The 23,628-nt window shown below is 36.8% G+C and overlaps 3 protein-coding genes across 7 annotated transcripts in view; 2 read left to right on the top strand and 1 right to left on the bottom strand.

Annotated features, from left to right (window-relative positions):
* Positions 1-10,702, top strand: part of LOC127354602 (leucine-rich repeat LGI family member 2-like) — a 14,725-nt gene extending 4,023 nt beyond the window's left edge. The window contains exons 2-9 of one of the 2 annotated variants that reach the window (XM_051384586.1): positions 5,563-5,644; positions 5,842-5,913; positions 6,091-6,162; positions 6,551-6,622; positions 6,765-6,836; positions 7,563-7,732; positions 8,886-9,050; positions 9,589-10,702. In XM_051384586.1, coding sequence (XP_051240546.1) covers positions 5,846-5,913; positions 6,091-6,162; positions 6,551-6,622; positions 6,765-6,836; positions 7,563-7,732; positions 8,886-9,050; positions 9,589-10,424 — 1,455 coding nt within the window. In that variant the 5' untranslated portion in view covers positions 5,563-5,644; positions 5,842-5,845 and the 3' untranslated portion in view covers positions 10,425-10,702. Of the gene's footprint in view, positions 1-5,314; positions 5,645-5,841; positions 5,914-6,090; positions 6,163-6,550; positions 6,623-6,764; positions 6,837-7,562; positions 7,733-8,885; positions 9,051-9,588 lie in introns of those variants that run through there. The other variant, XM_051384585.1, reaches the window with a different exon arrangement.
* Positions 10,703-13,116: 2,414 nt separating this feature from the next.
* LOC127354601 (coiled-coil domain-containing protein 149) lies at positions 13,117-20,586 on the top strand. Of its 4 annotated transcripts, XM_051384582.1 has the most exons (13): positions 13,118-13,339; positions 14,304-14,465; positions 14,580-14,618; positions 15,168-15,275; positions 15,463-15,579; positions 16,225-16,397; positions 16,653-16,725; positions 16,891-16,978; positions 17,104-17,251; positions 17,365-17,441; positions 17,560-17,595; positions 17,785-17,850; positions 18,278-20,586. In XM_051384582.1, the coding sequence occupies exons 1-13, from the start codon at positions 13,289-13,291 to the stop codon at positions 18,808-18,810; spliced, it is 1,671 nt and encodes a 556-aa protein (XP_051240542.1). In that variant the 5' UTR covers positions 13,118-13,288; the 3' UTR covers positions 18,811-20,586. The 4 variants fall into 4 exon arrangements, with proteins under 4 accessions (XP_051240541.1, XP_051240542.1, XP_051240544.1 ...); XM_051384581.1 differs by having other exon boundaries at positions 13,117-14,465; XM_051384584.1 differs by lacking the exon at positions 17,560-17,595.
* On the bottom strand, positions 20,024-23,024 carry LOC127354605 (extracellular superoxide dismutase [Cu-Zn]). Its single transcript, XM_051384588.1, has 2 exons — positions 22,702-23,024; positions 20,024-21,899 (listed from the first exon to the last, which is right to left on the bottom strand). The coding sequence occupies exons 1-2, from the start codon at positions 22,764-22,766 to the stop codon at positions 21,266-21,268; spliced, it is 699 nt and encodes a 232-aa protein (XP_051240548.1). The 5' UTR covers positions 22,767-23,024; the 3' UTR covers positions 20,024-21,265.
* Positions 23,025-23,628: the final 604 nt, after the last annotated feature.

The following is a 23,628-nucleotide window of genomic DNA, read 5'->3' on the forward strand; positions in this document are numbered from 1 at the left end:
GGTGTTAAATCATGAGCACCATTAATCAACGCCACGAACAGTCCCATGTGAAGACCTTTTCAACCCTCGCTCTCACCCTCACACATCAGATGTTGATACAGAATACACAATGCGTACCTGCTCTAAAAATAACCATGTGAGTGTAAAGGATAAGTTGAACAGTAACACAGCAAATCTTCCAGTGTTAACAAGTGTTGACTTTAATGACAGATTTTCAGAGTTGACAAGTATTTATCGGACAGTTTATCCACTCGCAGAGCTGACATGAGTCTACTTCAAAGCGTTTCATAAACTCTGATATGGAGCCGGGGGTTTTCCACTGGAATAGTTGTAGATTGCTACTTTATTTAATTATATAAAAAAATGAGTTAGTTCAGTCCACAGAGCTGTAGCAGGAGCTCTGATTAGTCAGACTCCTAACAACAAAGAACAGCTGACCAGATGACACATGTCTTTAAATTAAAGTGGTCACGAGATGGAAACTGTAAATGTTAAAGTTGGAAATAAACGAGTTGTGAGATGATATTTACAACTCTGTCTCCATAAAAATATATTTATATACGAGTGTAGGCAGGTGCAAACGAAAAATTCTAAATTAAAAACCTTTTAAAAATGTATTTTCTATTTCTATCTTTAAAAGTCAATGGTCTTTTTTATTTTTTTTTATTTTTTAAGTGCAAATCCACACTCCAGACTCCATGTTTACACTTTAACAGGCATATGCACATTTGTACCAATAAATGTGATATCCATAAAGAATACATTATCCAGTAAATATAACATTTCTATTACATCATTATTTATTAATAAAATATTTAAAGTCCATTAGGAGTTAATGCCAGTCTGTATTGGGCTAGGATCTCTACCATTAAATAACATCATTCTAACAAAGCAATTCTTTTTTTATTTTGTATAATTACAGTTGTAATTAAGATAATGTTAAGTGGTAGCAGCAGAAGCATAATTCTTTTGTATTTAATTACTTGTAAGTATTTTTTTAATTGAAGTAAAATTAGTCATAGCACATATTCAATTGTCCATTACAAGTAAAAGCCCTGAAATCAGAATATTATTTATTTTCAGCAACATGTACTGATAGTATAAGTGTACTTATTCTGCTGTTATATATTATAATAAAGTAATTGTAATAAAGTTATGATGCATTGACTGCATGGTTTTACTGTTGTAGTTGGTTGAAGTTGAGCTAATTTGTAACATATTGGAACTAATCTTACAGATTGTTTAATCTATAACAGTGTATCCTATTTTCCAATATGATAGTATTGTTTTAATGTAAAATATAAATTCATAAGTTAACTAGTCAGTATAGCTCTCTAATAAAGTGGAATATAAAGAATACTATTTGCTTCTGACATGTAGTGGAGTAGAAGTATAAGTGGCATGAAATGGATGTACTTAAGAAAAGTAAATGTACTTTAAAATATTAAACATAGAGTACTTTAAAAACTCATGCTGTGCAGCCAAATACTTACTACTTATTTATTTTAAATTCTAATAGAATAATTCTTAAATAATAAAGATCCCAAAGTTTGCAAAGATATCAAGAATATAAAGCAGAATTTTGGAGAAATGTGTATCAAATGATGAAACATGGATCACTTCACTGAGTAAACAAGAGTTGGAAAAGGCTAAAATATATCTGAATATATAGTCAATACTTCCAGACTTCTTGGATTTATGGGGAGAAGGGGGTCAACGGTATGTCAAGAGGTTAATAAGTCATAATTTTAATAAAGTAAAATGATGAGAAATAACTAAATTTGTATTGTTCTTTGTGATATACTGCAAACACTTGTTAAATATATGCATATTTTCAGTATGCTATGTTTGCGTTTCCTGTAGCATCAGACCCAGTAGTCTGATACCAACTACTGAGCCTTCTGCTGATCCTGTGTGGGAACTGGAGAAGTTTGAGAGCTTGAACACCTGCTGTGAAGCAGACACCGCACTTCTCCAGGTTACCCCCCTCCTAAACCTCAAGGGTTTCATAGTTCAAAGGGTAAAAGTTCATCTTCTGATTTGAACATGTCATATGTGAGGTAGTTTAGGGGATGTAAGGGATTAGAGCGTTACCCTAAACCACCGATAATGACAATTCACTTAAGGCGGATAAATGATCACTGTGAGTATTTAGGTCACTTTTAACTAAGCTGCTGGTGCTGAAGGGTTCAGTACCTTAGATTCACCCATTTATTAATATCACACAATTAAAGAAGCAATACATTCATATCCAAATGTAGCCTAAAGAGTATTTTGTTAGGACAATTTGCCATGTTGTCATGTTAAGGGAAGTTTATTTATGATTTTTGAAGTTTATGATTCAGTTTATTTAAATAGCCTAAAATGAATAATACATTTGCCTCAAAGGGTTTTATAATAATCACCAACTTCTATCTTTACACCCTCAATTTGTTTATTCCAGCTTTCAAACGTGCAAATGGCTGTCTTTGAATTAGTACAGATCACATAATTCAATTCATTTTAACCAGATGCCCTTTATAAAGGGTTTATCAGATGTAACAGGTGGGTTATTAATATAATCAATAATTTACAAATTATTTATAGATCATTAATAAACTATTATCGACAACTTTGGGATTGCCAGGTTGTGAAAAATAGTGTTTAACCTCCTCCAGCATAACACTTAATATGTTCTTGGTTATAGTTAATCAGAAGGGAAAAAAGATCTGCTGTGTGCTTAAAATTAAAGTCCTAAAATTAGCTTAAATGTATTAACAGTTATTATTGGAAAATACAAAATATGTTAATATTATAATTACTAACATTTATATTACATAATTACCAAATTAATTTTACTATTTTGTTCTAATTAATAGCTTAGAAGTCAAAAATTAGTCAATTAAACATGAACTATTAGTTAAGTCATTGTTACAACCTTATTGGTGCCTTATTAGTGCACAAAATTACTTTATCATTCGATCATTCTTGATAAAACCATCAGATGGCACCAAAGTACAAATATCCTACACACTGGAGCTTTAAGAGAATATCTGTGTTGTACCGCTGAATATTAAATATATATAAATATTACCAAGCTGTGTACTGTAATAATACCATTAGGTCTATATTACTGTCATTACAATTAAGTCTGATTATTACTGTTGTACTCAAAGACTTAATGGTAAAAGAACAGTAAAAATAAGTATTGGATAGCAGAATCAGCTTATTTTATAGACTGTTTGTGTTTGTGTTCAGAAAATATACTCTTCAGGATCAGTGTAGTTTGTTTTACAACTTTTAACTGTGATTATTTCGGATCAGTAGTTTTAAAGTAGCAGTCCACCATTGTTAGATGTCGCCGTTTAATTTGTAAGTAACCAAAGGGAAATAAGTTAATTGTATTGTGACTATGAAGTTGTAAAAACATCTAAAACATGAGCAAAATGTAATCATTAGTCATGAGTAACATCATGATGTTCATGAAAGACAAATGACTGGGCCTAAGTTGTTTATTTTACAGGGACTTAATGTTAAAAAAAACACTTTTCTACGTGGGTGTTTCCAGTTCCTTAATAACGTCTTGATGTTTGTTTAGAAAGAAATAGCAAAGACATGTTTGCTCTGGCGTCATCTGGTTTCAGCTTGCACGTGTCCCAAGTGTTTCAGGGATACTCTAGCCTAAAAACAGCAATGCTAGATGCAGAGCTGTCATAAAATATGCCCGCAATGGCAGACATGTACGGTTGCTCCCTTCTGGCAATGGGTATTTGGTTTCACTGGTGCTCATAAACTACTGGTCCTCCAGCAAAGGTCAGCACCTTGTTAGGACCTGCTGCGACAACTAACAACCCTATTGTTTGGTAAATACTTCTTTCTATGAATAATGGTACCATGTGGCATATAAAGCAATGGCAGGAAATATTTATATTACAGCATTAGGGTCATTACATTACTTAACAGGCAAAGGTTAACTTAGTGATAATTTTAGGTTAGATACTAAAACCCAAGTTGCTCATGTGTATATGTGGAAAACAATATAAAAGCCAAATTTAAATAATATCTGTTATTTAAAATATTATTATGTAAAACAAATAAAAAATAAAATTATTTATAGTTTTATCATTTCTACACTATTGACATCAGTTTACTACATTAAGAAAGTAACTGCTTGGTTTTAATCCCCAGTTTATTATGAATTTAGTTGTAATAGTGCCACTACTAAAAATGAAAACAATTAAGAAAATGAACTGAGAAAGAAAAACATGTTATTCTTGTATGTTTTTAGCCATTTTTACTTCAGTTACACTTCTGAATAAATGTGTTTACTTATAGTCCTCAGTTATATTCTGATTTTATTACACATTATAGCACATAAATTCTGTTTAATTAGAGAAGAGAGAGTATATGTGTGTATAAAAGAGAAAGAGACAGACAGTGATGTCTCTACCATACAGAAAGTAATAAAAGGAGCATTATCAGGCCTTTTTTAGGATGGTCTATTTCTCTCAAATCCTGTATTTTAAAGTGTAGGATTTGAACATCTACAACTTCCAACCTGAGGCATATACAAGACTGAAGATCAATGCATGAGATTGCCTTTTTCTGCAAACTTTATACCATCTGAATAAACTGATGCGATAACCACACAAAAACCCGACACATAACATCTTCTAGCTGTCAAAAATGTGATCAGAAATAAACTTGAAAACCACAAAAGACAACAGATTATTTGTTTGCTTATCAGTAGCTGCCCTCTAATGGTATACTCACGTAAGAGCACACATAGACTCACTGTGTGCGCAGGGCTGCAGTCTGTCCACTGTAGAGCTCTTAAAACAGACAGATGACCTCTCTGTTGTTTTCTCGGAGATGAATGCATCACCTACCCCATTTAAACTAAGCTGGTAATTGAAACCTAAAGGCAAATATCTGATGTTTTTAGTGAGTGCATTAGAAAGAACACTGGTGATATGCTCTATGGCCTACAGTCTGACTAACTATGGGGTTACCGTGCATTTATAATGCATTTTCTTCTTTATGGGACAAGTTAAGTGCTCTGGCATGCAGAACGTGTCACGTGATCAAGTCTGCACGTGTACTTAATTGTCGACGCTCTCCATGGTGCTGAAATTCTGTTTTTAAGAATCAATTTTGGTGTTGTATTGATTTCCCCACCTCTAATGTCACTTAAAAAAATACGTTTTGTGGCATTAATTCAAATAATTATTAAATGCACATATTTATTATTTTTTTGAGTTTTTGTTCCAAACAAATTGCCATTGTAATTACTGACGAATCGATTGTTTTCGTTGTTTTTCCCCACCGTCCGAAACTGAAGCAGCCTTCCGGGACGCAGCTGCAGCCGTATCAGCCTGTGTCAGGGCTTTCCACTATAGTGCTGCATTTTGATGTCGCCCAGGCGGGTAAAAGCTGCTGCCAGCACCGACCACGGGCTCATTTACTATTATTGATGCTCAAGAGGCAACATGACATCCACTAAGCAGTGGCTACTGGCCGGTTTTGCGCTTCTGTATATTTATGGAGCAGTTGAATCTAAAAGGATTTTCAAATGTCCTTCAGGATGTTCCTGCTCCAAGGAGACGATCATCTGCGTCGGTCCCTCACAGATCCCACGGACTATACCGAATGAGATCAACTCACTGTGAGTAACTGATTGTATTTCTTTAGATAAAGTGGATTATTTATTTCTTCAGTAAAGAACAAGGCAATCAATGTTGCGTTCAAGGAGCCATTTTACTTGCTGCCCTGTGCCCCCCTGCAGAGTTGGCACTTGATGTGTCTGGTACAGAGTGTTATCATCCGAGTTGCACTTTGATTTATGTGTGTTTCTTCCAACAGGAGCATGGTAAATGGATCTATTTCTGAAATTACAGAAGGGATGTTTGCACTCATGCCTTCTCTTCAGCTGTTGTAAGTGCAATTTTGTCAAGGGAGACTGTCATTGATTTGTGATAAGTAATTGAAATTTCAGGGCTTAGTTTACACTCAAACAGAAAAGTAGAATGCAGGCTTTTTTCTGTCTACCAATGTAATGGGAGACTTAATTTCCAGTTTACTCAGTTGTCAGGGTTTGTTTTTCCTTCACAGACTTCTAAATTCAAATTCTTTGAACACAATCAAAGATGATGCTTTCTCTGGCCTTCCACATCTAGAATATTTGTGAGTATTATTTTTTGTGATTTTCTTTATATTTTTTTGCATAAGTATATTCACAATTAGATCAAGTTGAATGTTGAACAAGTTGAATATACCACACAATATCATGTCACATATTCAAGATAACAGTTTTTAACCTAATTGTTAATAATTATGTTAAATGACTGTATTATATAATGCTGTAAATGCAACTGCTGATCATTTCTCCTGCTTCATCCCCATCGTCTAAAACCCTATAACTTACCCCCCTCAGCCCCATCGATGGGCAAGAAACAACATCTACAGATTTACACACACAAAAACCTATTTTACATGATATATTATATGACCTTATGTATTACATTATTTAATTTACTTGTATTTGTCTACTTTTTTATTACTCACTGAACAGATTCATTGAAGGGAACAAGATTGAAACGATCACCAAAAATGCCTTTCGTGGCCTGCGAGATTTGACTCATCTGTGAGTCTGCTATGATTCTTTTTACCATCCATACACCATCTGCAGCACCAAAACCTTATTATTACAGAGAAAGACTGATGTTATAACTAAACAAAAGACAATAAATGTGCATTTATTTGGTCTGTCTGTGTCTCTGGTTTAGATCACTTGCCAATAACAAGATGAGGTTTCTGCCCAGAGATCTCTTTTATGACTTGGATTCGTTACTGGAACTGTGAGTAAGCAGATGTGGTGTCAGCAGTGTGTGTTTGTGTGTGTGTGTGTGTGTGTGTGTGTGTGTGTGTGTGTGTGTGTGTGTGTGTGTGTGTTGTCTTTTTCCACACTGTGTTCCTAAGTGAAGCTGACTCAGGCAGTGTTTTGTGTTTGGCAGCATTAAACCCCCTATGTGTGATATGGATATCACAGATATTAAGTTTTTGTCTCTGTCCTTCCCTGTAGTGTAATCACAGGTTTAGAGTGACTTTCATGTGTAGCTAAAGTTGTTTGTCTTAACATTTTAAATTCATTTTATTAACAAATTGTTCTTATAACAATGCAAAAGCACAGAGAGATTCAAGAACCATCATAAGAAAAATATTTCCAGCTCAAATCATTCAGGTATTTATCAAACAGCAAACAAGTGTTGGCTAAGAAATTCTGTATTATTTAATCAAACTAACCCAATTGCTGTTTTTTCTTATTCCTGCAAAGTTAACATTTTGAGTTTTTTTTTTATCTTGTAGCAGATTAGATCTTGTATAACATTATTATTGGAATCATCATAATGTATTTTGACTATCATGGAGTAGATATACGTTTGAATTTTACTTTGGTGTATCACATACAGGAACACCTTTAATGACTTCACTACACTGTCCCAAGTTTTTTTTTTTTGCCATCTCAACCTTCTCAATCTTATTAATATAAACACATTGCCTCATATCCCTCTGTTGTACATTAGGGATCTGCGAGGCAACTCTTTCCAGTGCAATTGTGAGAACAAATGGCTGATGACGTGGCTGAAAAACACAAATGCCACTGTATCAGATGTCTTCTGTGCAGGCCCCAGTGACATGAAGGGCAAGCGGCTCAATGACCTTCCTATTCCACCGGGCGAGTGTATTTCCACAGGTAAAATGACGAGTACACATTCAAGGGCTATTATGAATAGTCTAAGGCACAGCTAAAAATGTCACATTAAAAGGACAGAAAGGAAAGGAAGAAATCAATCAGTTTAATAATTCAAAAGGACACTGCATGCACTATTCTGCACTCAAAAACAAACAGACTTCAGGCGTGCTAACGTGTGTCACTGAAAACATACTCACATATTTACACACAAGCGCACACATCCGCAAACAACAAGACTATGAAACAGTGAGAGTCTACAGTTCCGCTGTGAGGCTGTGCTTAGGCACACCAGTCCTTTCAGAATCAGAATCAGAATCAGAAATACTTTAATAATCCCAGGGGGAAATTACTTTTGTTACAAACTCCAGATGTAATAGACATATAGACATATGATATATTAAGAATATATATAAATATATATACTTTGAGCTAAATTCTAACGTCAACATGCTAACATGCTCACAATGACAATGCTAACATGTTGATATTCAGAAGATATAATGTTAACCATGTTCACCATCTTAGTTTAGCATGGTGGCAAGCTAACATTTGCTCATTAGCACTAAACAGAAAGTACAAGTGAGGCTGATGAGAATGTCTATCCAATAAAGTATTGGACAAATTCATATCAGACATATATCAGATTCATCCTCTGGGCACCAGACATATATGTACCAAATATCACAACAATCCCCTTAATAGTTGTAAAGATATTATTGGAAAATTATAAAAAAGGGGAATATTATATTATATTATATTGCATGTTTTTTTAATTCAAGCGTTATTTTCACAATCATCACATTAGATTAATTTCTGTGCTTGTTTAATAATAATGGGCAGAACTACTATCCACACAAATGTGGACAGACAAGGCAACTGTAAACTGACATAAATACACCTCATATCATTGCATAACAATGACTTTACAAACTATAAGCAAACATACTGTAAAACTATAAGAATAATATTATATTATTATATTCAAGTAAAAATATTAAACAATATTACACCCAAAATATGATATCACTCTACAGTGTCACCCAGAAGCTTTTCACAGCATAATAAAAGTCATTTAAGCAGTGGGGTTCTAAATGTCAACTCTTTCACTTTGTCAGCAGGTCTAGCAGTTTCTGTTTTTGTCTGCATCTCACAGACTTTGTGCGTCATCAGTCCATTCCCATTCAGTCAATGTCAGCGGACATCTTCTCCTTTAAAGAGGACATCTACGTGGCTATGTCTGCCCCCAACTCCAACAGCTGTGTGGTCATGGAGTGGGACCACATTGAGATGAATTTCAGGAAATTTGACAATATAACAGGTTTGACAACACAAACACAACACCCAAAGACTTTTTTTAACCAGATAAGCCTGGTGATAGTCTGTATTTTTTTTTATATGAAAAGATCAAAACTAACAATGAATTGATCCTACAAAGAAGTTTTGTATGCATAGCCAAAGCCTTACAGAACTTGTTCCCCTTCATTCTAGACACAGAAAAAACACATGTTGCTTCATTACATTGAACATGGGCACTGTAGTTTATTTGTGCTGTAAATACCATAGAGAGCACCAAATGTGTATTAATCTGCCGCTGAAAATAGTCCCCAACACATTTGCGATTTACCCCTTGTTTGAGAAACATTTACTAAAAACTACAGTTCCCAGCTGTTATATTTACCTTTTTGATAAGTTAATATATATTTTCAAGACCTTAATGGTCTGTTGGTTTTGTTCTTTTCACAATAGAAAAATATAAGAATCTCATGTTTATCTTTTTAGGTTAATTTAAGAGGACTCTTTGTTTTATACTCATTTTCTGTGTTGCATTACCACTAACAACTTTTGTATCCTCACAGGGAAGTCTGTTGTTGGATGCAAGTCAGTTCTGATTGACAACCATGTCTTGATAATTGTTACCCAGCTCTTTGGTGGCTCCCATATTTACAAGTTTGACGATCAGCAAAACAAGTTCACAAAGTTTCAAACTATTGAGGTCTTCAACATCTCGAAGCCAAATGACATTGAGGTCTTCCAAATGGATGGTGATTGGTATTTTGTGATTGTGGACAGCTCCAAGGCAGGTTTGTCTACTCTGTACAAGTGGACCGACCAACCAGACCGCAATGAAACTGGTTTCTACTCCTACCAGTTCCTCCACGAGTGGTTTCGTGATACAGATGCTGAGTTTGTTGAGGTGGACGGGAAGTCCTTCCTCATCTTGGCCAGTCGCTCTCAGTCACCTGTCATCTACCTGTGGAACAAGAGCACCCTGAAGTTCATACTTCACGGTGAAGTCCCACATGTCGATGACGTGGTGGCAGTCAAAGCTTTCCGGCTGGAGAATGAGTTGTATCTGGCCATGACTTGTTACATTGGTGACTCCAAACTCCTCAAGTGGGCCAATAAGCAGTTCACTGAAGTGCAGGCTCTGCCTTCTCGAGGAGCAATGATCCTCCAACCTTTCACCTTCACAGACAGGCACTATCTTGCTCTTGGCAGCGATTATTCTTTCACACAAATCTACCTCTGGGATGTGGAGACCAAAACATTTCACAAGTTTAAGGATATTTATGTGCAGTCCCCCCGGTCAATTACAGCAGTGACCACTGACCGCAGGAATTTCATCTTCTCCTCCAGCTTTAAGGGCAAATCGATGGTTTTTGAGCATATTATTGTAGATTTAAGCTTATAATGCCTCGCAAAATAATGACTAACGACAGTATGAGTTGGTCACTCAGATCAATATTGCGTGTATGCTACAAAGTCTCAATTGCTGTATATCTTCCTTATAAAACTAGATATATCTTTCTTGGTCTGACACAAACATCTTTGACAAGTTTCTGCAGTTCATATGCATTTCAAGTAGTTATGGAGGTACGATTAATGATAGGTCCCAAGTAGTTAACTTAAAAAACTGAAGGCAACCTTTAAAATTTAAACAGCATGAATATAATTGTATCGCATATTAGATAAATATAATTCTGTCAAACAAGGAATAGCCAAACCAAGGGGTGTCTATTCTGGCCGTGCCATAGACTATAGCCTGGCCACCCCACACAGGCAGTAATAAATGTATCCGTTAAGAGTTATATAAAATGTAAATACCATTATATGTGATTCCTAATGATGCACCTATAAAGTTGCTGTCACTGTTGCCTCAATGAGTGAAAGAAAAAGGTAGATATTCTAATAAACAATGAACAAAACTGAATAGAACTACCATTTCTATGCCACCTCGAAGTGAACACACGAGGTGTCAGTATGCTCGAACACGAATTACTTTTTACTACGTGTTGTCTTAGTCTGAAGGCAAATTATAGCTCTTAAATGCAGGGTTGCTGTCATAGAGAGGGGCGAGATGCGATAATTGTTTAAATATAGGGACGCTTGTGCAAACTTTCAGACGTCTCTCCAGGAAGGTATTCATGGTGTTCACATTCATGGCGCTTAGTTGTACATGTGACAAAAGCAGTTGTGTGAAAATTTAAAAAGAGAGCTCAAACCCTTCTTACTTCCTCACACTCACACTTGGCCAAATTGCTTGTGGAGTGGGTGTGCTAGTTGGATTGTGGGTTTTGGAAAGTTGCTGTTAGCTGTTAGAAAGGTGTGTGGTGTTGTGGGAGTGGGTTTTAGATAATCAGCCTGGCTATCTGTGTGAAAACTGTTTGGCTCCACCACTCCAAGCTCCAAGCTAAATGTCAAAAGTTACCATAAAATGCTCTAAACTCTGGAACTTTGTATTTCTGAGCAGCCAGTAGACATTTTAAAGCCATCTCATCCAGTAACTGTCATGACTAAACATTTAAATGTGCATGAAACAAAGGGGTTTCTTCTTTTCACCCAAATAATACAGCAGAATGTATTAACAAAAGCTTAAGCCTAACTGCACAACATTTATAACTAACAACTGTATGAACAGAGTGCCTGATTAGTGTCAAAACAACATATAATTTAGTCCTGATTCCTATGCAAAATGTAAAATACTGAATGTTTTTCTGAATTACAATCACAAGGTTAATTGTGTGCTGTTGCTATATGACTTGAAACGACATTTACATGGTCTTAAGACACAAATGTGTGCTCATTTATTTACTGATCTTTTGATATGTTTCATGTATTGTACAGATTTAATTACAGTCCGTTTGGTTTGGAATATAAATCTTTTTCAAATACATAACAATGGCATGATGTGCAAACTAGGCCTACTGTTAAACAGCTGAAAGTCACAAAATGCTAACAAAATCAAGCAAAAGCAGTATGTTTTTGTGAGCATTTCTTGAAAATTAAATACATTATTGCCCTTCAATCTATCCTCATGTTCTACCTAGCACTTATATCTTTTCCACTCTAGTACCCTCAACTAATTAATAAAAACAGATCTTTTACACAACGCTACATCGACAACCTTCAGTCTTATGTAAGAATGAGTTTGTGTAAATGCATTAAAGAACATTTAATCACATGTACTGTCTCTGTGTGTTTTACTTGCTCTGTCCTCCGTTCTTGGCACATGCACAGATGGTGAAATGTGTCCATAGAGCAAAGACAAAGTGCCTCAGACAGCATGTTTAAAATTGATAGTGCTGTCAGCAACCGGCGTCTGAGACAGCATTTTCTTTCAGCTGCAACTGCAGACGTAATTATATGGTTCATTTTAAGAGAACAAAAATAGAGAAATGTGTGTGTTTTAATGGTCTGTTGCAGTTTTCCCATGTATTTGTTATTTAGTCAGAGAAGATGTTGGCACTTTTAAGACACACTCAACCACCAGATGATAATAACAGATGATGATGACACTGTGAGCGTCATCCTCATCTGTTATTATTGTCATTCAGCGTAGAGGTATGATATGACTGACGACCATGAAAGCCTCTTGAGATAAACTCTTCTTCAAATCTGTGCAAAGCACTGCTGCCAAGAACCCGACATGTATTTTCTGTCCAGTCTGTTGATTAAACTTCAGTCAACTACAGCAGTAAAATGCAACAGTGCACCAGGGATATTAATGCATGTACCTTTACTTTTGATTACATTTTAGTGAGGTTTTTAATGGAGGGCTTTTAGTGTTCTTGTAGTGTGGTATTTTCACAGTGTGGTATTGCTACTTTTACTAAAGGATCTGAATATTTAATTCACCACTGATCAAATATTGTTTTATTCTGGTCTTTTTTTTAATAATAAAATAAGCCTAAAATATTATTTATTGACCTTGGAAACAGCCGGTAAGTAGGTAAAATTGTATATTTTTTCTATATTTATTCACATAATTAATAACTTGATATTAAACTTTGTGATTTCCTATATAATTTTGAAGAATTTAGGCCTCCATACAGAGTCCCCAGTTTAACGAGGGTTTCCAAATGCGTCGTGACGCTCCTCTGACGTCGGGGACCGACGGAAGTGATGCAGATCGTGTTCCTCGAGCAGCTAATCCGTCTTGATGATGCAAAATGTCTGTAAATCTGATCACCGGGACAAACATGGTGATGCTTATTTAAAACTCACCTTTTTATTAACCTTTAGTTTTTTTCCCCCCCCTGTTTCGCGCGGGCCGACATGGATCCGTCCAGGAGGAGCGAGAGCGACTGGCAGGGGCTGGTCAACGAGGTGAGACTGGAAAGAACCTGAGAGAGGATACAGTGTAAAGTCTCTAACCTCCACTGAGGTTGTGCATCAAACTATTACATTAGCGGTGTCCTTCTGTGCGTTACCGACCCTGTTTGGAGCTTGTAGGAATAAACCTGGAAGCTGCTTTCATGGTTTCCTCAGCATTTAGGGAATGCAGATAAGGAAGTAGGTTTTTCTCTCTCTTTTTTTTTTTTCCTTGTGTCTGCAGAGTGTCAAACAATATGCCCGACGCTGCAGGTGTATTGACTTTTCACCGGTTGATATACTGTCAGTGGTTATTGCTGATAATCTGTCGCAATCAATACATTTGATGGCAGCTCATGAGGAGTTTATGATGACCACTCATGTCCATGTTTTACACAGATTCAGTAGTAAAAGTGAATATTATTATATCAGTAATATTTGTTTATTTGTGACTAATATTGCTGTTTGAAGCATGATACAAGTTTCCTACCGCTCTAGCAGGTAATTAAATGGTTAATCAATTAGTGGATCAGCAGAAAATCTATTGACAGGAGCCCTGATAATTGATTAATCCTTTAATTAATTTATCCACCGAAAAGGCCAACCTCTCACTCCTTTCAGCTTCTCAAATGTCAGGATCTGTTGTTTTTCTCTGATTTATTCGCTCTGGGAAATGGTGGCATTTTTCACTGTTTTTCCAACATTTAACAGGTTAATCAAGAATGAAAACAGTCATTAGTTGCAGCCCTAAACAGGATCATGATAATAATCAACATCAGAGGGTCTAATGTGCTTATTGTGACATAGATGATTCTCCATGTTGGCTGCACTGCTTCATTATCTTCTTTAGTAAACATTAAATTAATATAAAGTTTTTGGCTTTAGGAGATGACACTGCCTACCTTTCCAGTATCATTCAATATCCATGCAACGATGCCTTTTAACTTTTTCCTTCAGAAACATTTGTTCTTACTTGCAGTTCCTAATTTGTAAGCGGAAGCTGGAGAGTAAGAAAGAAGCTCTTCTGATTCTGTCTAAAGAGCTGGACACCTGCCAGCAGGAGCGGGATCAGTACAAGCTGATGGCCAACCAGCTCCGAGAGCGGCACCAAGGACTCAAGAAGAAGTACAGAGAGCTCATTGTAAGCCATCTCTGTGTGTCCTAAAGGTGCATCATGTTATAATAGGAATCAAAATTAAATTACATTTTGGAGATGTTACTTTTAATGAGTATACTTTGTTTTTATAACTAATAGGATGGAGATCCCTCTCTGCCTCCTGAGAAAAGGAATCAAGTAAGTGATTTTGACCTGCAGGTGTTTTTCTTACAGAAGTGTATATGGTTGTAAAATACTACTCTAAAGAAACCATAGAAAAGGCTCCTTAAAAATGCATTTGGCAGTTTACACACATGCTCCAAAAGGCTAGAATAAGTGGACTTCAATACCCAGAATGCAGTTATGTGCACACACATACTTTACTGATCCCTGGGGGTAAATTGTGTTTATGGACAAGTTTTATGTTAATATTTAATATTCTGAGGGTATAAGAATCACAGCATTCAGGCCAGGTGAGTCTCTGGGTGGCGCAGTTATGCTTTGTACACAGTTTAGTAACCAACACTTTTTACTGATCACAGCCTGTGGTGTTGATAACAACTCCAGTGGTGTTATGGAGCAAAAAAGGGCACATTTATCAGAGCTAATTGGATGCTCTTCATTATTTTAGGTTAAAAGATGGGGGAATCTTTACGTAAAACCGTCAATGTCAATCCTGGATATATTAATGTAACAGCTGAGTAAGTCTGTGTGATGTTGCCCACATGACGCTCATGTCTTATTCAGGTGAATTTAGCCCAGCTGCTGAGAGACTCCAGAGAAAAAAGCAGTCAACTTTCTGAGGAAGTGAAAGAACTGAAACAACGACTGGTGGAAGCTCAAGGCGATAACAAGGTACCATGTCATACTGTGCACTATACTGAAAGCTGCAATAAAAACAAATTAGATTATAATGTCTCTTTTTATTCATGATTATACCTCCACATATCCAGTATGAATCAATGTATCTGAATTAAGTGAGTAGCGTTCAGGTTGTGCTGAAAATAATGGACATCTTAACTGGTCCTCTCTGTCCCAACAGCTCCTACGAATGACCATCACCAAACAGAGGCTGGGAGACGAGGAGGTTGGCGCTCGACACTTTCCTGCACATGAACGGGAGGATTTGGTCAAACAGTTAGAAAGAGCCCGGGAACAGGTGAGAACAGGGGCGCAATGCCTACTGCCTGCTGATCTCGGCCTTTTGTTTTAAAAGGCAATAATTCAGGTTATTCAGGTGATTTTCAGTTAATGGCTTGTAGTTGACAGCATTGTGACATTTAACAACATCCTGTGAACTAAATGTCAAACTAAGAAGACTTGGAAGTACTTCAGCCGTGCTTGTGACTACATATACACACACAGTCAGTGGTGGAGGAAGTATTCAGATCTTTTATTTAAGGAAAAGTAGGTACTAATCCCACACTGTAAAAATACATTGAAAAATGCTAATAAAAGTATGTAAGTATAATGAGGAAAATGTCCTTATAGTATTAAAAGTACTCAGTGCACAAAAGTCGAAAAGCTACTCCGCCAACATCCAAATGGTAATGATAAATCACAACAAGATATAATAATAATAATGTTAATGTATGCCAGATATTGCATAAGAGTTAATTTTCTGGAGATAAAATTGAAACAGGATGCGATTAGTGTGATAGTTTTCTTCAAACAATTATTCAACAATATGAGAATTAAACTGTATACATATAAGCAAGCCGAGTCGTATTAGTAGATGAAGTGAGGAAATGCTGGCTAATCATCAGTTTATGTCGTTACTCGGTGTGTTTTTGTGTTGCTGTAGAACGAGGTTCTGGAGCACAGCGTGAAGTCGCTCACAGACGAGCTTCAGGACGTGCGAGCAGAGCGTGACGTTTTTCAGCAGAAGGCTCATCGTCTCAATGTGGAAATGAACCACATCGTGGGCAATGATGAGACACGGATTTTAGACATAGATGCACTCTGCATGGAGAACAGGTTTGTTACTCTGCTCTGAAATATCAGAATATCTGCCACAGTGTCCACAGTTAACAGCTGTTCAAACACTGTTGTCCCCCTTTATCCAATGAAGTAATGCATATATTTACATCACATGATATGTTTATGCATATTTAGCTTTAAAATAAAAGCGATTATAACATGATTATATTTAGATTTTTCAGGGTCATATCTGTGAATGCTCCCGTGTAAACAGATGGATGATAGAACTGATGAGGTTTAATGATCTTTCAGGTATTTGCATCAGCGGTTCGGTCAACTTCAAGAGGAAATCAACTCACTCAAAACAAACCTGGTGAAGTATAAGGTAGCTACATTTTTATTTCTTCAATATTTTACTCCTACAGTTATATTTTATATATGTTTGATAGTATCTTAGTTCTATGAAAGCGGAGCCATTTAACCTTAAAAGTTTTTTTTCCTTCTGAAACAGAAACCGCTCTTTCTCAATAATGTTTTTTGCTGATTTCAGAGTGCCCTGGAGTGTAGGAAAAACTCTAAAATCTCTGGGAAACAAACAAACAGTAGTGCACTGACTGGGGTGCTCTCTGCTAAACAAGGTCAGACGGATCATATTTTAAAAATCTTTCAGTATGTACAATGTCTCAAATGTTTTTTTTTAAATTTTTTATGAAACCCTTAATCTGAGGACAGCATATGTTTGTGACTAATGATGTGTGTGCAGTGAAGGAATTGTTACTGTCTGAAGAGAACGGCTGCAGTTTGCCGGTGACTCCTCAGTCCATCTCAGACCTCAAGTCTCTCGCCACAGCTCTTCTGGAAACTATCCACGAGAAGAACATGGTGATTCAGCACCAACGGCAAATCAACAAGTACTCCTATCTCATACTTCCCACTCTCTCTTTACACTCTAGGTTCTAATTGCATCAGTGATTTAGATACTGGACAGAATGTGTGAATTTTAATTGTTTTTATGTCTTTTTAGGATTCTTGGAAATCGAGTAGCAGAGCTGGAGAAGAAACTAAAAACATTAGAAATATCTGGATTATGGAGCCTGCCAGGTGAACATAAGCACTGTAATACTGTGTTTCAATGAAGCCTACCTTCTACCTACTGTTTACAATAATTTACATTCCTTATCCTTTCTTCTTCTGTCCTTTTGCTTTTTGCTACCTGGAGGCCTGACTTATAATGTGTCTCTGGGAATATATGGAAGTATGTTCTTCTCATAACTTTGTCATCTACTTTTTAACCTTTGAACTTCATCTTCTTTCACCACTTTTCATATCTGGCAAAGTTATAGTGACTCATTTCCAAACAATTTAACAGTTTTCTGTAATGACATGCAGATAGTTTATACTGCTTTTATAAAAGCTTATTTTGGATAATGTTTCATCATACCAGGAGGAAAAGACACCATCACCCTGCACACTCATCAGGATGAGTCAACACAGTCTCCTGGACACAAAGGTGAATATTCAACAGCTGGTTTTAGTTTAGCTGGGATCTAGTTGTTTTTATGGAAGTGGAAAAAATGTTTTTACATTTGGGGGTAGGTATTTGGTGTATCAGTACAAATAAAATGCAATGGAATCAGATTCAGCAGATAAATTATGTCTGCATTTGAGGTTTGACTGGTGCTCTTTTAATTACATAAATGGTATAATGGCACATCACTGACTGCTTGTCTGGATGAACCCAACTTCTAATATTCACATAGGAGAAGTGGATTGAAATGCTCAGGAAAAAAGCATTTTCCTTCGCTGATTTTCTGAAGATTTAGTTCAAACTTGAGCCACATTTGGATATAAACCTGGCTAAAATAACTATATACTTCTCTCGGTGTACACCATCTATCGTTCTGTGCAATTGTGAGATTCTATTGCTTTCCTTACAGGTGATGAAGGGTCAGAAAAGATAGCTGTCGATCAGCAGAGCTCCACAGATGTCCCAAACCAAGGGAGTGGACTACCAGCTGTGTCAGGTGGTCGAGAGGAACTTCATGAAGAGACGTGCCAGCAGAACCCCTCATACCAGTCGGATGAGGAAGAGCTCGGGACACCAGACAGTGAAGAGTGTCATGACGGTGGTCGATCGGAGATCACAATCGATTTAACTGCTTTAACGAGTCACCAGTCTGAAGAAGAGGAGTGTCTGAGTGATTCCCCTCCCACAGTGCCAGATGTGCCACTTGAACTCTGCCACTTGCAGCAAACTCTAGAGAGGAACTCAGGAGAGGATGAGTCAGATGAATGCACTGACGGGGTGGTAACTGTTGATACGGAGTGTATTATAACAGAGGAAAACATCAGTATTGATATATCCACTGCTGCCACTGCGAGTTCTGCCGGAGAGCAGGAGGATGTTCAGTCAAACCAAGAGACAGAGCTTTCAGATCAGACAGATGTTTGTGTTAGTCAGGGAATCTAAGGATAAGAAGGAGATGGATGAACGATGCATTTATAATGTGATGCGACTTTATTCTTTTTTATGGATAATGAAAAAAAATCAGGAGCAAGTGACACTAATGGCCACTACATTACAAAATAATTGCACACTTGTTTGCAGCTTTGAAATGATTGTTGTTTTTGTTAACATATACCTACATTTACATTACTGTAAATCCAAGAAATATCAAAACCAATTATTGGGAGACTTCATGTAGGATATTCTCCCTAATATAACCCTGTAAAGATAGTAGGAATAACTCATCACACACCTAAAAAAAATCTTACTGTTAACTTTCAACCGTCACTGATGATCTAACTTGTGCTTTCACTTGATCCATTTAGAGCCTTGTGTAGTTCCACCTTTTATTTAATTTTATTTTTCTTTATTTATTTTTAACTTTAATTTTAACACATTTTTGGGGGGGCTTTTATTGCCCTTATTTGGTGGTGACAGCTGAAGAGAGAGTGGATGACAAGCAAGGACTCAGCCCTGGCACATAGGGCGCCAGCTCCACCAGTGAGCTATCCGGGCACCCCTAGTTCTACCTTTTTAAACTGATAAATGAGAATACATGCTCTTAAGTATGTGGACACCAGAACATGACACCCATATGTGATTGTTGAACATTAATATGCTGCTATAACAGCCTGCACTCTACTGGGATCTTGTTTTTCTACAAGATTTTAGAACGTGGCAGGAAGTCAGAGGTCTGTGCAGGTCAGTCAAGTTCTTCCAAACCAAACAGGGGAAAAAAGCATTCCTTTATTGACCTTGTTTTTGTGTGCGAGGTATTGTGTTGTTGAAAGAGGAAAGGGTTATTCCCACACTGTTGCCACAATAGTTGGAAGTTATACAGTGTGTAGGTATCAAATGTGGAGAAACTGTGATTTATGGTGATTAAAGAAAAGTAGCAAAAAAGTGCTTTGGACTGTGGCTGATGGCTCTTCGCTCGTAATTCAGTCTCAGTTGGAGCGAGAACTCTCACGACAGTGAAGGAGAATGTAGTTTGCGTTACATTTCTGCTGTCAAAATTAAGAAGGACAAATGAAACCATGAACAGAAAGATGTTGCTTAAAAATGAATTGTTTGTTAGAAACATTATTCTTTATCTTTCTACCTCTGGTCTACTCTTCCCCTTGACTTTAAAGAAACCTACCATACCTTAATGTATTGATCACTACATCAACAGACATTCAACTGCTAAGCACCAACTTTATTTTGTTTCTCAAATATAATACACACATTTTCCAAACTTTTTAATTTCTTTATTGTGGGACATTTACTTATTTGCTGGCAGATTCTGTCTAGAAGTGACAGTCGCTTAATTTAAAACTAAACATCCTTGCACAAGTTTTTATTTGTAATTATGAGCACACAATATTATCAAAGATATATATAAAATGCAGCATGACAGTATACCATTAATTGACTGGATATTTCTTTTTTTAATGCTAAATGCTTTTTATTGAATTCCTTGAGATGTTTTCAAGACAAATATTTGATGATTTACAATAATTTGTCAGTTGAGGCTGAACAAAAAGATTTAGTTACGAGTACATTTACAGAACTTATTAGTCTGTAACACACTGAAGCCACAACATCTAGATTACCAGCACTGATGTCTTTGTGTTTTTTGTAGTAACAAATATTAACTCACCAGATAGAAATTACCTAGAGCCGTGTGTATATGTGTTGAATGTGAACAGAAATGTGTACAAATTGATTTATTTCTGCAAAATAAATAGTTTTCAACTACTGGTTTGTTGTGTCTGGAAAAAAAGTTTAAAGTATAGAAATCCATAATTACATGGATCATGTCCATCAGGATTTTACATATTGTGACATTGTCCTAAAGGTAAAGCTTATGTAATGCAGGTTTATTAAGCTTAACGCTAACGTCAGCATGCTAACATATTCGTAATGACAATGCTAACATGCTGATGCCTGCAGGTGTAGCATCTTTGCTTAGCATGCTAAAATTTGCTTTTAGCACTAAAGACAAAGTAGTTGAGGCTGAGTATTTGATCATAAAACGAAGTATTGGACAACAAATGTTGGTGTGATGATGGTGCTCATAGAGGAAATGTCAGAGATTTACTAAAGTTGGTTGGATTCATCCACTAGGAAGCAGGAATGTCTGCACCAAACTGTGTGCCAGTCCATGGACCAAAGTGGTGGAACGGCCAACCAACCGCTCTGCTAGTAATGTGTTATTTATTCTGCTTAGTATTTTGAGAAAGTTCTTGAAATTGACCCTGGACCAGTCCTTTAAGTTTGATAAGCTGTTGTTGAATGTTTGGACAAAGGGAATTTGATTGAGCCATTGATTTTTCTTGATATCAGACTAGGAATACAATGGATACAATGAATGAATGAATACAAGGGCAAACTTTGTAAGTTGACCTCCGGTACAGTATACACCACTACTGTAAGATTAATTACTCCTCAGGCGCCTATTGTACAGCTTATGGTGCATATTCCAGAGATTGGGGGAGGAAATGCCAATAATGCAGCAGCCAAGCCTCCGGCCTGCGTTTCCATGCAGCAGGCTCCCAGCGTCTCCACCACGCCCTAAGTCATCAACCTTTTCATGGACCACCACTGCTCTTCCGATCACAGACATCCCTCCAAACAGCGTTGCCTCAGATTCTATCATCGCATTGATTTTTCCTTGCTGGGGCTCAAAGTTGCCAAAGTCTCCAGGGTGGTTGGGGTGATGTACACCATGTGGATTATAGTGGCCGCCAGTGGAGTCACACCCCTGGCTCAGGTCTCCGTACTGATGGATGTGCACCGCTCTGGGCTGTGGATCACCCTGCGTGGGGAAGCCATTGAATCGAAGAAGGATTCTGAGTTTTCCCTGAGGATAATCCTGCTTAAACAGCACCTGACCGTACACTTTGGGCAGACCCTCGGCCAGTGAGGTGCTGGGTCTCATTTTGCAGGCCGCATACAGAGTGCTATTGTGCTGCGAGACCTCTGGTGGAGCCAAAGTGTCACTGTCAGCTGAGACACATTGTTGACAGCCCGCCAGCAGAACCAACACTGCTCCCAATGTACTCATTGACCTGAAAAATATTAACACTATTAGAACAATGTCTCTTATATTATTATTATTATTATTCCTTTAATAAGTAGCAACGCCTTGCCATGAAAATACTTTGTTACATTACATGTAACAAATGTACTTAAGTATCAAACAAGTAGCCAACTTATTATACAGAGTAGCTCTTTTCAAGATATAGAAGCTGGGTATATATTATTACATATGTTGCATTGTTGGATTATTATTATTATTATAGTTTACTCATAAACATGTAAAGTATTTTAACATTTCTGATGGATGGTGGAGCTCATGTGGCTATTAATCTGCAAATTAAATAGGCCTATAATAAGCAGCCTATAAATCAGCATAGTTGTAAAAAGTTGAACATTTCCCTCTAAAATGTGGTGGAGTAGAAGTGTGAAGCAGCAAAAAAAAAAAAAAAAGGAATTATTCAAAAAAAAGAAAAAGAACAATTGTTGTGTAATAGTGTTTTATGTCACCTCCCAGCTGCCCCACAGTAATAGAGTAATTGTGTTCATCCTGTTGACACAAAGGGTAATATGCCCTGCTGCATATCAAACTCCTTTACCTGTCTATTGCCTATATGTTAACACTCAAAATGAATGCACAGAACACAATGTGGACTGCACACTCAGTGTATTAGCCCTGAAAAAAAGAACAAGGGGCCTCCTAATGAAGCTCACATGCTGTTCCTATCACCACACGAACATGTCGCAGTATTTTATCCTACAAACAAAGTACTGTAAATAAACAGCCCAAACGCAGAGACTCCGGATGCAGCTCAACGAGCCAACTCCACTTACCCGTGTAGACGCATGGTCAGCATAAACGCACTTTCTCTGTTCAGAAGCTGCTCACTGTTGATCATCTGACGAGGCAAGGTGAAATATATGTTATAAAAGTGTTGTATAAGCCTGTCAGTAGGCGTTGTTATTTCTGAGGGTGGAGCAGAGGTTTTTGGTGCTCAGGGCACCGCAGGCGTCAGTTTTTTGTTTTTTTCTAATAAAGCTGGTGTTAATTATTTTTTTCTTTTCTCCACGCATGCAGCTGATCCAGTTTTCTTCAGCACTCGAGGCATGTTTATTGAAAAAAGTCTGGAAACAGGTAAAACTGCTGTTAACGTGTCGTTAATTACACCCTGATCTTCTAAAACATAAACTCCTCCTCTTTATGCAATCCTTGAAACAGCTGTAACATCCAGAAAACATTCATTTATTACTTTTGTTTTAAACATTGTTTGCTGCCTTTTCTTATTATCTAGAAAAGTGGAAAGACTGACAATACGATATGCACTACCAACACTCAGTCTGCAATATGAGTGCCAAGTGTTGGAAAAGATTTGCAACACTACACTGCAAAAAATAGGCTACTCTAAACTAAGAAGTACAATTTCCACTACAATAAAAGTGTGTTTTCAACTAAGTGAAAGTGCTCCTAACACAGGCAGAATATATGTGTTATATTATTATATTACTTGTGCATTAATGTGTAAGGAGCATTATTAATTGTGTAGCTGGTTGTGGTGGAACTAAGTTTACATGTTTTATAAACCGTTGGGTAACTTGTACATAGATTTTCAAAATCTTAATCTACAATGTCACAATCATTTTTTAACTAAATGTAATGTTTTCCCTCCGAAATATTGTGCAGTATACAACATTTTAATACTCCAGTAAGGTTATGTAGGCTGCTCGATTGTTTTTAGGGAGGATTTGAACCAATATTACCCC

The sequence above is a fragment of the Dicentrarchus labrax genome, unplaced genomic scaffold, assembly GCF_905237075.1.
Source record: "Dicentrarchus labrax unplaced genomic scaffold, dlabrax2021, whole genome shotgun sequence".
NCBI lineage: Eukaryota > Metazoa > Chordata > Actinopteri > Moronidae > Dicentrarchus > Dicentrarchus labrax.